The sequence below is a fragment of the Argopecten irradians genome, chromosome 2 (genome assembly GCF_041381155.1).
Source record: "Argopecten irradians isolate NY chromosome 2, Ai_NY, whole genome shotgun sequence".
In the NCBI taxonomy this organism is placed as follows: domain Eukaryota; kingdom Metazoa; phylum Mollusca; class Bivalvia; order Pectinida; family Pectinidae; genus Argopecten; species Argopecten irradians.
In genome coordinates this window covers 23892090-23906286 of record NC_091135.1, presented here as the reverse complement: position 1 = coordinate 23906286, position 14197 = coordinate 23892090, and the positions used below count along the sequence as shown (strand labels likewise).

Sequence of the window (14197 nt, the reverse complement as noted above, 5' to 3'; positions counted from 1 at the left end):
ATTCTTTAAATAACTTCAAAATTTAGCCTTAAAAGTGAGTCAAATCTTATAAAATTTTGAACAAATTCTTTCAAATTTTGGAAATTTTAACCATTTATTTCGGTTGAATTTTTTTTTTTTTTTTATCAAAATTCATTTTGCCAGTACAATTTTCTTTAAAATAGTAATTGAGTTTCGTCGGTGCCGTATTTCATCATTGCGTGTTAAAAAGTTATCTCCCTTGTGAGAAGGTATCAATTGTGATGTCAACGTACATCAATTTCTCAGAAAAAAAAACCCTTACACTCATCATAAATACATGACTTAACAATCAATACCTACCAGCATGGACAGATAACTTTTCAATTAGCAAAGACAGAATATAAATGTGTGGCTGAATATGTCCTTTACAATTTACCTTGATATGGAACTCGAGGTTCTCGTCCATGCCATAGATGTAGTTAAATATGTCCTGTACAATCCTAGGAATGATTCCCTGCATGTGGTTATCTCCAATAACTCCCTGAAACAAAAAAATATCAATTGTTTAATAAATCAGAAAATTGATGTAAGATGGCATTAAAATTAATTTATTGATACAATGTTTGTTGAAACAAATGGTTACACAATGTTTTGATTTTATCTCTATGTTGAATCAAGATCATATGATTACATAATGCTATCAACACACAAGATAATACATACAGTACTAGTTTCCATAAATCTACACATTGTACCAAATTATTTTTTTTATTGTATAAGTTGTTCATCAATGGCCCTAATATGCATATGTTGGGTAAAAAGATGTTTTATATTGCATGGAGTATATTTCATTGATTTTATTTACTTTTCAATAAATATGACCAATTATATATCATTATCATCAAGGATTTAAATTGCATTTTCAAAATTTGGTATAAGTCCACACAGCTTTCCATAGCTAACATTGAAAATATTCTACAGTGATATTTTAGACCATCAGTCATGATCAATACATCTAGTCATATAGATACACAACGTAAGTGATATGTCTTATACGAGTCTATTTTCTTCTAACAACATGTTTATTGTATACATTGAATTGTTAAGTGATGCGTGCCACACACATCTAAACTCAGAATATCCCTGTGTATCCTGACTATTGATTTTTACATTGTCTAGTATTGGTATAGAAACAGGCCAATTGTGTGCTGTAGTGAACAGACATAACGTTTTCAGATACAACTTATATGTTTATTTACTGCTGATTGTACAATATTGTTCAAATGTTTCAGGGTGCCAGGGTAAGATTAGAAGATATGTTTTTCTATATTTTTCTTGAACTTTTGAAATTCAAAATCTACATCAAGTATATTTCTAAAGTAACTAGCTATATAATAACCAGCACTCGTTATTGGATCTTGTATTCTTTCTTGTATTTTGTTTCTAATACATTTCAGTAGCTTTAACCTTTACCTTTGGCCATCTGACCAGGAAAGCAATCTCAAGTTTGCACTAGTCCTTTAAGGAATTATCAACTTAAGGTGTGTCAGTGATTTGGAAGGCAACACATGATATAACTAATACCCTATACCCTTATAAAGTATCAGACAGCTATATAACGTTATTTAATATTATAACAAGTGTAGATTCTATTCCTATACTCAAGCCTGCTGAATTGCCACTAAGAGTTGCTGTGGATTTTGTAACTCAGCAGAGAAGGACTGCTCGATCAATGATGCTTGTGCTCCTATAGCTGTTCTGATCAATACTGCTCCAACACAGAAATCCATCTCTCCTCGTATCTTTACAGCAATTCAAGTATATGTATTTCTGATACAGTCAATCCCATGCATCCCCGACATGTGTATCAATGATAAAAACAACCCCAATCACTCTGGAAAGTTTGAAATTTGTCTGAGCACAAAGATTAGAATTTTGGTCACTAAAAGATGTCTGTCTATATGTAGTTTCACATTTTAATACCTGTATATATATAAGAGCAGTTTTATTTATCTCAAAGGAGAATAAAGATCTAGAAATACTGACTTTGGCATGGAAATGTTATTGATAAACTGTACTCCAGACAGCTGCACATGTTGGTAACAGCATTTCAATAAGATTATAATTTTTATTGTAAGTGTGTACATGTGTTGTCAGGAATTCGAATACCAACAGCCAATAACAACCAAGTTGGATGCTTCATCCTATCCAATAACAAGCAAGCTTACTTTTAAAGAACATTCAGGTGATGATATCTAGCCAATCAGAGAAGAGCTACAATTCATACACCCCTTCAAACCCAGACAGTTTGTCAATATGCATGCTGTGTCTACCGTAAAACACAACTGCACAGCCATGATGATGACCACTTATAAAGATGTTGGAGTTAACAAATCAATAACAGATTTACAGATAGCATTAGTTCTAGTACACACAGGTAAACTAAGTCTCACGGAAAGCACTCAGGTATTTCTGAGACAGAACTTCAATAGAGGCCAGGGTAATGCTATAGTTACGACATTCATTGAGAAGACACCAAAACACATGTCTTTTTTCACTACTTTTTATCTTCATCTGACCGGCATAATTTTGAAGGAAAGTTAATGGACGCTGTCCTCTCAGGATAATAAAATATGTCAATCCTCGGACTTGCAGAATTGTTTACATTTCCTGACCTATGGGGGTATAGAATGTCGGAACACTTACCTCCATTGTATGTGTTTTACCACTGGAAGTCTGACCATAGGCAAAGATAGTTCCATTGTAGCCTCCCAGCACATCTGAAATGATCAAACAGCAAACTTAACACCTTGTACATATAACCTGATCCAATGATTTATTTCATTTTCAACCAATTGGACGCAAGTTTCTATTCTGAGTGTGCATATATTCCAAACAGAGTTATCTGCCCTTGATGGTAGATTTTAGTTATATATATCATGTATGGTATTTGGCTGTTTTTTTTTTATATCATTATGATTGGACTAATTGCACAGTTTGTAAATATAACCATATAAATGAACACAGCCTGCCTTTGTGAGCATAATCTCAAACTAAGTACACTGTACACCTGTATAGATGCCACAAGGGCAAGTAACTCTGTAACATGCATGCCAAGACATGTAAAGAATTCCTCTTTGATAAAAGACAAAGGCATCATCAATCTTCTAATCAGATAATGTAAAACTGTCATTTAACCTGAACAAGTCAATTCTGTATTTGCATATTACATAGTTATCTACCCTTTCAGGTATGTATTTATTGCGACATCATGTGTTTGCGAGCATAACATCAAACTTTTCAGAGAAAATGACACAAGTTTTGCTCGCAAAGTAATGACATCTCTAATGGATACCTATAGCTACCTGCAAGGGAGGTAACTCTGGAATATGCAAAGACGGAATTATTAACCTTACAAAACTGGATGTTAAAATACAACCACACAATACACCATCCTAATTCATTATAATTTTAGCAAACATGTTTTTTTCCTTCAAACTATACTGTAACATTCATGGAATTACTAATTATATAAGCCATTTGATTTGAAGACTGCAGAAGTTTACAACAAAAAAATGAAAGCATTGACTCTACATATTATTATTTTTTGTTTGTTTGTTATTGTAAACTTCAAATACTTTAGAGACTTAGCACACTTCCTAGCAACAGTTGTGCATAAACAAACAATAAATCATTTATGTAACAAGTTGAGATCTCCATTTTGGTGATTTTCCGAATATTTTTTTAATTGTGTGTGCACGTGTGAATTAATTAAGGTAACACCAAAGGGTATATATACATTTATATATGTGTGTATACACATATACATAGTCTAATGATTTGAAACTTAAGAATTTGTCATATAAGGACAGTGAACTAGTACTGTACATGTTGAATATTGAACTTAAGACCATCATATGATGAAAACAATATAATGGATTTATAGCTTGTTTTCTGGCCAGCCACTCTTTCTGTGGTGTGTGTATATATATACATAGTTTATGGCAGCTAGAGAGTCCAGTATCCTAGCTAGATAAGGAATACATTGCTATAGCAGGCTTGGAGATTTCCACATGGGAATACAATGTAGGCCAGCAGGCTAGGAATGGTCTCACAGTCCAGCACAGACCAAGGAAACACATGTTAATGTATTGTATATCAGTATAGCAAAGTTAGAGAGCATTCTAATTTACTTAATGGGGTATTCCACAGCTTTTTGTAACACATATAACTGTCTGTATATTAGCTTGATCATTCATAATTGGGATGTTTGAAAAGTGAAAATGGTACGTGTACATGCACACATATATATACTCTTTATTTTAATAGTTAACATTGTAATTTGATTATTAAATGCTATCTTGTTTGTGATGATGAAACAAGAAACTGAGTCTCTCCTCATACAAACTTCCAGTATAGTACCAACAACTGCATGTCTATACACAAGATCAGTCTATCTAGATGTGGACCTGATGTGATGAACGTTCACAGCAATTTCATGCATAATATATACATACAACCAGACTTGTAAGTCAACAAAGTCAATGTCAGTCGACAGCCATTGTTTTAGATGTGGTGGTAAACAATTTTGAGCATCCATTTACTGACTTGTTTTCCCCGAATCTGTACAATATAAATGTGGAGACTAATTGATCTATACCTAGACAACCTAAACAAGCTTATTATTTTCTAGTTCCAACATGAACATGGAAGATATAAGGAGAATACTTCGAATTCCTGTTATGTTTTATCCACAACCACCTAGCTAGCTAACTAGCTAGTTACATTATAAAAGGTTGGCGACTGCGGAGTTCCAGAAATGCCAGAAGTCACAATAATGGTCTGGTCCTGTATTGTCTGGAGTAGTGTGGAGATGTTTATACAGATCTATAAAAGATGTACACACGTCTCGTCTGGCAGTTGTCCAACATCTAGTTACTCATCACTATGTACAAAAGAGACTTTCTAGCATCAATTCATTAAGCTATGTAACTTAAAAAGTTATTGAGTACAAGTAAACATTGATCACCAATGAAAAGAATTTCAATATTCATGATTCATTAATCTTTATCATTCATTCCATGTTCCTTCTCAATATAGAACAGATGTTTTACAACTTTAATGTTTGATTAAAACTGTATGCCGAAATGGTTACAACTGTGCATGTTTGTGGAAGAATATGTTTGAGGACAATAGATGTGTTTTCACCATATTGAACTAAATATATATGTTGATTGTTATTCCGATTACCAAGTGGAAATGTAGGGAATGCATATCATAATTTCTTGTTTGTAATACATACTATCTATGTTCCATGCTGAATCATTTCATTTTTTGAGTAAACATAAAGTTCTGATACTTAATTAACTAATAAATAGGTTAGGAAAGGGAGATAATCATTAATTAAATGATGTCCAAACATCTATAACTTTTCTTAGATTTGTGACTTACATGAACATTCCAGCAATAAGTGTTCAGCTAGATTAACTAACTTGTACTACTAATTAGACGAATCCTGCAATATTGAAGGTTTTACCTTTTGGTACTAACACTTAGGTTTAACTTAATATTAGAACTAACAGTTTTTCGCAAATGCAGGTTAAAGATCAACAATTCGACATAAAATTACTAAGTAAGCACCATTAATGGTCTGGCCACTCTGACCTAGGAGGCTCCTGACCACCTGTAATATAAACACTAACTCAATTGGCATAGAGATGTGTATCCTTATCTCAGATTATGATGACTTGATCATGACCCAACCTAGTCTAGTGTCAAACTGAATCCTCCCACAAGAATTTGGTCCTGTACATAAAAAATATTTATTTTGGACAAAGGAAATGAAGATAATGCCAAAAGGAACAATGGTTTGTGGTTAAATTATCTACATGTACAGTGCACAGTAATCATGAACAGTTTGGTCAACACATGGACAGAAGAGAAATAACCTAAAAGTAGACTTACTGTAGATAGAATACCCTGAATCCTTAGAATACATTGGTTTGAATGGTTTAATATCAAATCAGATCCTATCAACAGCTAGGGTCATTTCAAGACAAGCCGGGTTAAGAGACGGCAGAGGAAATTAAAGCCAGAGTAAAAAAAAACACAAAAAAACTGCCCCACATGGGATTCAAATTGACAACCTTAAGGTGGATGGTTTAAATTTGTGGTATTATGTCCAAATATTTTAACCACTTGATGAATTGGCCTTAGTTGCTTCCTAGGAATTTAATGTCCTAAATCCTCTGTTTACGTTTATCGGTACCCTAATACACACTAACCTATTCTGTGCCCATCAGCATTCCTTGGCTAGACTGATACTACTGATGGGGATTTAACTGAGTGTAACTGTGACTAAAAGCTCTAAGTCTCTTGTTTGTACATGGAAACTGCTTGTCATGTTGAACTGCTTCTAATTATGGAAGCTTAAACAATGTCCTCATATCAGCGTTGGGAGTATTCAGCAAAAACTTGTATGCCAATATGTACATATATTCCATAAAATCTCTTGCAAGTTAGTGATGTCAGGCTACTAGATATATAGCGTACATGTGTTTATTACAAACAGTTTAACACTTTACATGACCTCAAGGTCTAGTGGTGGAGTAAACAAACTCCACTTACTTTAAAAGATGTGAGAGTTGTATAGAGCAGCTAACCATATCTACAGCAGCTAAAAATAGTAAACAAGACAGTTCCCATGCCTGAGTTCACTCACACAATGACATAACCTCCGTAAAGATATGTGTACACACCCCCTCCCCTATCGTAGACACAAAATGCTCACACAACAATTTGCTGCACAGTTAGAGCTAATCTGCCTGATAATGCTGAGGGCCTAATGCCAACTAAGTCATGTGGAATACACACATCTGGTGGGGAGCATCTCAATGGAAGGGCGGCTGGCATTCCAACATGCTAACTATCTGTTGTTCCAACCCAAAATCACTAGACAGTATAATGATATAATTGTTTGTAGTACCCTGGGTATATTGAGATTCTAGATATAGCTTGATTCTGGAGTTATTGGACTTCAATTGTTTCAGCTGTAACTTTGGAGAATATAATCTGTACACACTGGGTATATTTTTTTTATTCTAGCTTCTGGAGTTAATAGACTTCATTCAATTGTTTCAGCTATCATTGACTGGGGAATATTGTCTTAGTCCATAATTTAAGTTGTTATACAAATTAATCAAATATATATAAATGAACACTTTTTTTCAAATTTGAAAATGTTAATCTAAAATTGAGTCTATACGAAAGCTTAGAGATTGATGAATGAAGATCCATTTCAGCATTGTATGCTATTTTTTTCTAGATGCTTTATGGCATTTTCCAATTCTTTTTTCTAGATGCTTTATGGCATTTTCCAATTCTGTTGTAACTAAATCTGTATAATCCGGTTACCTTGTAATATTAGCCATATATGCTGGTTTCAGTGATATCCGATGTAGACATGTGACTCTAGATCTGTGTACAATTATCTAAATTTCAGTTGTAAATAGATCAATAGAATTCTTTATTGCATCATTTGGATGAGATAACAACGTGCAAAATGAAAAAAAAAATAATATAAACCTACATTACATTATCCGAGGTCATGAAGTCCATAGGGATATATACTGGGCTAATATAATCGGATAAACATTCTAAATTCTGTAAGATATGCTGGAATTAGGAGTTAGTCACTGTTGTGTCTGTGAAGCAGTATTGTATTGTATAATGGAACTTTCCCATCTTGTGTTTTATTGTCTACTACAGTATAAAATGTGTGCTCCAGCTGCCGGTCCAATAATCAATACAGGGTTAGATGGGGCACAAGCTGTATACTCTGCTGTAGCTATATAGTATGTACTGACTCATTCCAGTATTTCACTCTCATCTTCACCCAACCATGCAATACTCCAAGTCTCTCACTCTTATCTTCATTCAACCATGCAATACTCAAGTCTCTCACTCTTATCTTCATTCAACCATGTTATACTCAAGTCTCTCACTCTTATCTTCATTCAACCATGCAATACTCAAGTCTCTCACTCTTATCTTCATTCAACCATGCAATACTCAAGTCTCTCACTCTTATCTTCATTCAACCATGTTATACTCAAGTCTCTCACTCTTATCTTCATTCAACCATGTTATACTCAAGTCTCTCACTCTTATCTTCATTCAACCATGTTATACTCAAGTCTCTCACTCTTATCTTCATTCAACCATGCAATACTCAAGTCTCTCACTCTTATCTTCATTCAACCATGTTATACTCAAGTCTCTCACTCTTATCTTCATTCAACCATGTTATACTCAAGTCTCTCACTCTTATCTTCATTCAACCATGTTATACTCAAGTCTCTCACTCTTATCTTCATTCAACCATGTTATACTCAAGTCTCTCACTCTTATCTTCATTCAACCATGCAATACTCAAGTCTCTCACTCTCGTCTTTATCCAGTCATACATGTTACCCTCAAGTCTCTCACTCTCATTTTCATCTAAATCTAACTCTGAATGATGTATCTTAGTCCATCAGATATGAAATCTGGATGAGGTGTGATAAGTAGCCACAAGATAGGACAGAACAGACATGGATAACAATGTAAGCCTCCCGTCCCTCTCTGTGCCTAGCTACTTTCATAGCGTGGAGGAGGGGGAGCATAAAAATCACATTCAGCTTGTACTTGGCAAATCCTAACAGTCTGCTAGCTATATAGTAAAACCGATATACTGAGGAATGTTGTAAGTTAGCAAACCTGTGACAAAATGGTCCATAAAACGATGATTTATTATTAACAAGTTACATATGTACACATAACTAAACATTGGGCAGTGTAGGTGGTAGTTTATAGTTATTATTCAAAACACCTAATTGTGTAAGTATACCAATATGTTCAGCTTCCATATCATGTATTAAAATAGTACTCAAGTCAGTAAATATTCTCAGAAAAAAAAAACACTCAGAAGAACTACAACAGTGTCTGATCATATATACAAGTGCTACAGCTGGCTTCCAGCAGTAAAAACATGTATGTGAACAAGCAACATGATGGTTGATTCATGAATTTTAATCTATAATGGCAAAATTGAAACAATTTCAATATCGTCCCAATTCCTGACTTATTAAAAGCTCCGTATTTTAATTCAAGCATAGACATATATATCTAAATCAACAGCCATGAAATTTTCAGTAATTCATTTCCTTTATATTTAAATTTTCAAGGGTTTTTTTGCAATGTATATCAATAATGAGCTTTAAAATTTTTTAGATTTAGACTTCACTCATGCAATTGCAAATAGACTGACCACTAGACGTTACATTATTGATAAGATTAATAATGTTTTCTCAGATCAGTTAAAACACAAGATATTTCTCCCCTTAGTTTGAATTTTTCTAGAATGATAAATGTCTCAATTTTTTTTTTTTTTTTTTTTTTTTTATTAATTATCGACCTATCATACAAGCAGGGTCATGTAAGAACGGTCTCACATGCTTGCAGTGTATATGTATAGCGTGTATTTAGTGTGCGGTGTGTATTTTGGGAGGCTGCAGTATATTTATTATGTAGCCAAATCTTGGTGATATTTTTCAATATTCTAGAGACTGGTGGCCAGCCCAGATCTTCTAGTAGTGTGCAACCCTTGTGGTAGACTAGCTAAAATGTGCTTTACATGTACAATTATAGACTACCATCAAGCTTTCTGCTAGTAGCTAAAATCTGTGTTGACAATTATATGAATAAGAAATCATGGAAGCTCAGGAAAAATCCTGAATATATTTAAAGACAACACAAAAAAGCAACTGAATTGGATAGTTTGTAATGAAAACATATCTTACCAGCGACAATAGGTTTGGCAGCAGTCTCATATACATAATCCTGACTGACGTTAGGTTTCAACACCTTATCAAACACAAACAGCTTTCCCTGGAAAACACAATTTTATAGTCAATAAAAAAGGAGAAACCAGCTGTCATTCTGATACCATAATTGATCAATAGTGCATAAGTGCATATTGCATGTACATGTATATATTGCTGAGTTGAACTATGTCATATAGTCACTACAAGTTTTGTGGTAAATCTTATGGATATTACTCAAGGTATGCAGACCATGTATGTGTAATTATACCTTAGCTTGCATTGGTATAATTATTACTGTACACATATAATTTAAACCAATATATATATTATTACCGGTACTAACTTAAAGAAATTTCATTTGGTTTTTCAGTGGGAATTTCCAATGAAAGTCCACAACGTTGATCAACTCCAAAATTTTGACATGTTCCGGCCGCGGGGGGCCCACAAGAAAAGAATATGCATGGCACTCAAAAACTGAATATGTACCCGTTTTTATTATATACCAGCTGTGACTCAATGCAACTAGTCCCTATATTTAATACCAAAATTTTGCATCATCCCCTAATTTATATAAAAGGTATTGTCCCTGTTTAAATAAGTAATACCTTAACTACTCATTAACTATGAGTTAATAAATTGTGTATACATTGGGCCAAACTTTGCAAATTGTAGCTTGTTGTGTTGCTTGTCCATTTTTCCAAAATCTGCAAAAACTGTACATTTCAGTAAAACAAGTCCACAGGGTTCGGTACATATTTCTGTCACCAAATAACCATGCTATTACGATTACTAATGTCTATATATCGGGTACAAGGAATGCTTGTTTGACCGGGTTCAACTTTACAAAAGCATATATATGGTAAGGCCCAATACATACACACTTTTTATCAATTTGTACACTTAAGAAATGATACTGGCATACAAAATATCACTAGATTAAACAAGGGATACAGTGTTTTTCCTGCCTATATATTTGGGGCCAAAATAAGGCCCCATTCCCAATTGTGTTTCTTGTTATTTTTTCCCAAATTTATGTCTAAATTTCCCAAATCAGTGAGATGACGCCTATTTTGTGTGACGAAACAAAAAAATTCTGGATATCCCAAGTCTGAATGTGGTATTTTAGTATACATTCTTACACTTGATTCTTAGAGAAGAATAATTGTTTATTTCTACCTTTTCCAAAATTTCCATAAACACTGTTAAAATTTTTCATTTCATAGTTTATCGCACAAAATTTCCCAATTTTCACCAGGTGGCAATTTCCCAAAATGCCCAGGAAAAACACTGGGATATTAACTTAACTGTATGATTATAATTGTATTCAAAAAATAGAAATACTAGGGAAATCTGCATGACTGCATGGCAAATATCTCTTAAAAGATTTATTACACATACTATTAACAAATCAGAATGTAATAAAAATAATTTAACCAAAAAAGTTCAGATTGCAAGAATTCAATTTTTAATCACAGACCAAAATATGATGTGAAAGCAGAGAAGTGTTATTGGTTAAATACTTTTTTGCTTCATTTTTACACATTTTCATTAATTTAAGGACAAACTCTTAAACGCTTTAATTCTCCCAATGTTTTCTTCTCTACAAAAAAGTTTTACCTAATTATAACACAATGAGAAAACAACACCCTTATAATGAATCAATATGATAATTAAGCAAAATAAAACTGCTGAATATTTCATGAATGTTAATATATATATATATTACACACATGATAAATAAATTATATTATTATACTGTATTATTATGTTGACAGTTTTGATTGTTATGATTCTGTAGCACTTGATTACACACGACTCAGCACTGATGCAGTTGACAGCTTCAGCACCAGTTGCCATGATGTAACACACTGCAACAGTAACCAATCAATGAAGCTCTAACGTGTCTGCATCAGAGGTCAACCTGCAGGTGACCCCGCTCAAACAAAATAACAGCACTATGGAAGAATTTACAAATAAAAGTATCATGATAATTATATATATAAGCCCAATAAACATAATGTGTTTTATATCAGCATTAACACGACATATTTACAATAATCCTATTGATCTGCAGGCCCGTTTCCTGTCCTTACATATCTTGTCATGAATTATGATGATAAGATTTGTCATTTATAAATTATAAATAACAATTTGTGAATCATGAGTTACGTTTCTAAATGAAATGATGAGATGATACGATTTCGAACACGTAGATAATGACGACAATTATATACTTACCCCACAGTTGATAGAATCGTCTGTTGGGAACTTCAGGACAAATTTACTCCCTGTCTTTTCCTCTGACGAGTTCAGGGGCCGAACACGGCACACTACTTTGATGCCACATTCGTCACCCATTTTGAGGTTTTGGAATGCCTCTGGAGCTCAAAATATTCTAATTATATACATACAATTAACACCTAAGGTAAAGTGCGTATCATAACATTGTTAAAGCTCTCTAGCATCCCCCTCCATCTCTAATGAGAATGCAGGTGAGCTGGACACACCGGCTTCGGCCCTTGTCTAAGACGATCGATCGTGACCGACTACAGATACAGAAGATCTGTACAATTCCTGTACTGTTGGTTGAAAATGAAAGATTACAAATACTTCAACACCTAATCCAATCGCATTTGCCCGAAATCTGTTGAAAAGGCGACATTTGCGATGCAAGAGTTCGTGGATCTATCCTCTTCCTTCCATCTTTAATCCATTGAATTGTGGGAAATGACGTTATCCTTACGTTCGGAAACTCTCTCGCGTTTACATTAGGCCACATAGCGGCTGTTCTATTGAATTTGGGCTTTTTGACCTATAGCTACTTTTTAACTTACGATAAATTACAGGTTAGCATTTGTTTTCTTGATTGATCTGGTTTTAAAATAAATAAACTTGACTTTCAAGTACACATGAACATACAAAATGTCATCCTCGATAGCCTAATTACTAGTCTATCATTAAGCTTACATACCTGGATTATCTCATAGCAAAACTGGAGGCAACATAACAGAGTATGTAATTGAGTCCTTTAATGTACATCAAAAGGGCCGTATAACGGTAAATTGTGGATGCAGTGTGATTTTGAAGTTGGCCGTCGCTCTTTCTGTATTCTTCAACTTGAGGAAAGTATTAAGTTACAATGTGTGCAGGCCCGTGATTGGTTCAGGTGTTTCCCCCTGAGCTGCCTTCAATTTTACTATGAGCTAGCATCACATGATAATTACTAGGAATCCGATTGGATAACAGCCATGGTCTACTTTGCGACAATGCCCTGTCCTTCTTGACTACAGGAGACTATATACGTGACTGCGGGAACTAGGCCCAAGACATAAATACCAATTGCAAATTATATTCCATGGGAATAAGAACGCGACCAAATATATGACCCTGTCCCCCGGGAACAGTTTTCCTAGTGTTGTCTAGCGAGGTATAGTCAAGAGTCTATTTCGACTTGGGGACTAAACAACACTATAGGAGAACAGTTCCCTCTGGAAAGGGGCATTTATATATAACAGAATAGATATATAGTCCAGGGATGAAAAGATCGTAAGTGATCGGAACCCCTGAGGTATCGAGGATGGCCGTCACAGTATTACCTTGTGTCACTCAGTTTCACAAATATCCTGCTCATGTAAAAACTTCAAGTACCTTTTAAACATTATATTCATTTTAATTGAATTGTTAACGTGAAGAGTAGTGTAGCTTTTTACGACTCTACAAAATCACAATCTCGATTTACATTACCGTTTTAAAAATTAAAAACCCGTTTTAGAAAGGTAAAGGACCTTTATGGAATGTTCTAATGATACAGATTCCGTTCAGGTTTTTGGATATCAATGAAGGCATCTGCGGCGTTTATATACCCGTATTTATTATTCCAACCGTTTTATTTTGTTGTAACAAAGCTGATTATAATTGTCTAGTTCATTAGACGACCATTTCAAGCTCAGTTTTCTTGTTTGGAAGGAAGAAAGACGAAATTCAAAACAACTACGATAATTTACCATTTCATTACAATAGTTTTGTGGTTTTCTTAGTTGTAATTAGTATTTTTCATGAATACACGTATATTGATCTACACTCAAAGTGTCTGTGTACAAATTTCTGTACAATATTTCTGTATGAGCACGACATTTCGCCACTTTGACGTCACGCGTGGCACGCTTTCCAGTCATCGCTCATATTTTAACGTTACTTCGATCCTTCGGCTACTTGCCGAACGGTAAATTGCTCTCCAATATTTCTGTATTGTGCTGTTTAGTTAAATATTTGTCTACTTTGTCCCTTATTACTGTTCGTATACTATTATGTAATCGTGTTCGTTTTGTATGTCTTGATAAAGGGGCAGATCGCCTCGAACATTTGACAATTTT

General features: G+C 34.1%; 1 protein-coding gene across 1 annotated transcript in view; it reads right to left on the bottom strand.

The window, feature by feature from the left end:
* Nucleotides 1-12556, bottom strand: part of LOC138314875 (kinesin heavy chain-like) — a 35952-nt gene extending 23396 nt beyond the window's left edge. The window contains exons 1-4 of the mRNA XM_069255470.1: nucleotides 12063-12556; nucleotides 9801-9888; nucleotides 2668-2741; nucleotides 398-502 (exon numbers count right to left, since the gene is read on the bottom strand). Of these exons, the coding sequence (XP_069111571.1) occupies nucleotides 398-502; nucleotides 2668-2741; nucleotides 9801-9888; nucleotides 12063-12182 (387 nt within the window). The 5' untranslated portion in view covers nucleotides 12183-12556. The remainder of the gene's footprint in view (nucleotides 1-397; nucleotides 503-2667; nucleotides 2742-9800; nucleotides 9889-12062) is intronic.
* Between the last annotated feature and the right edge of the window lie 1641 nt (nucleotides 12557-14197).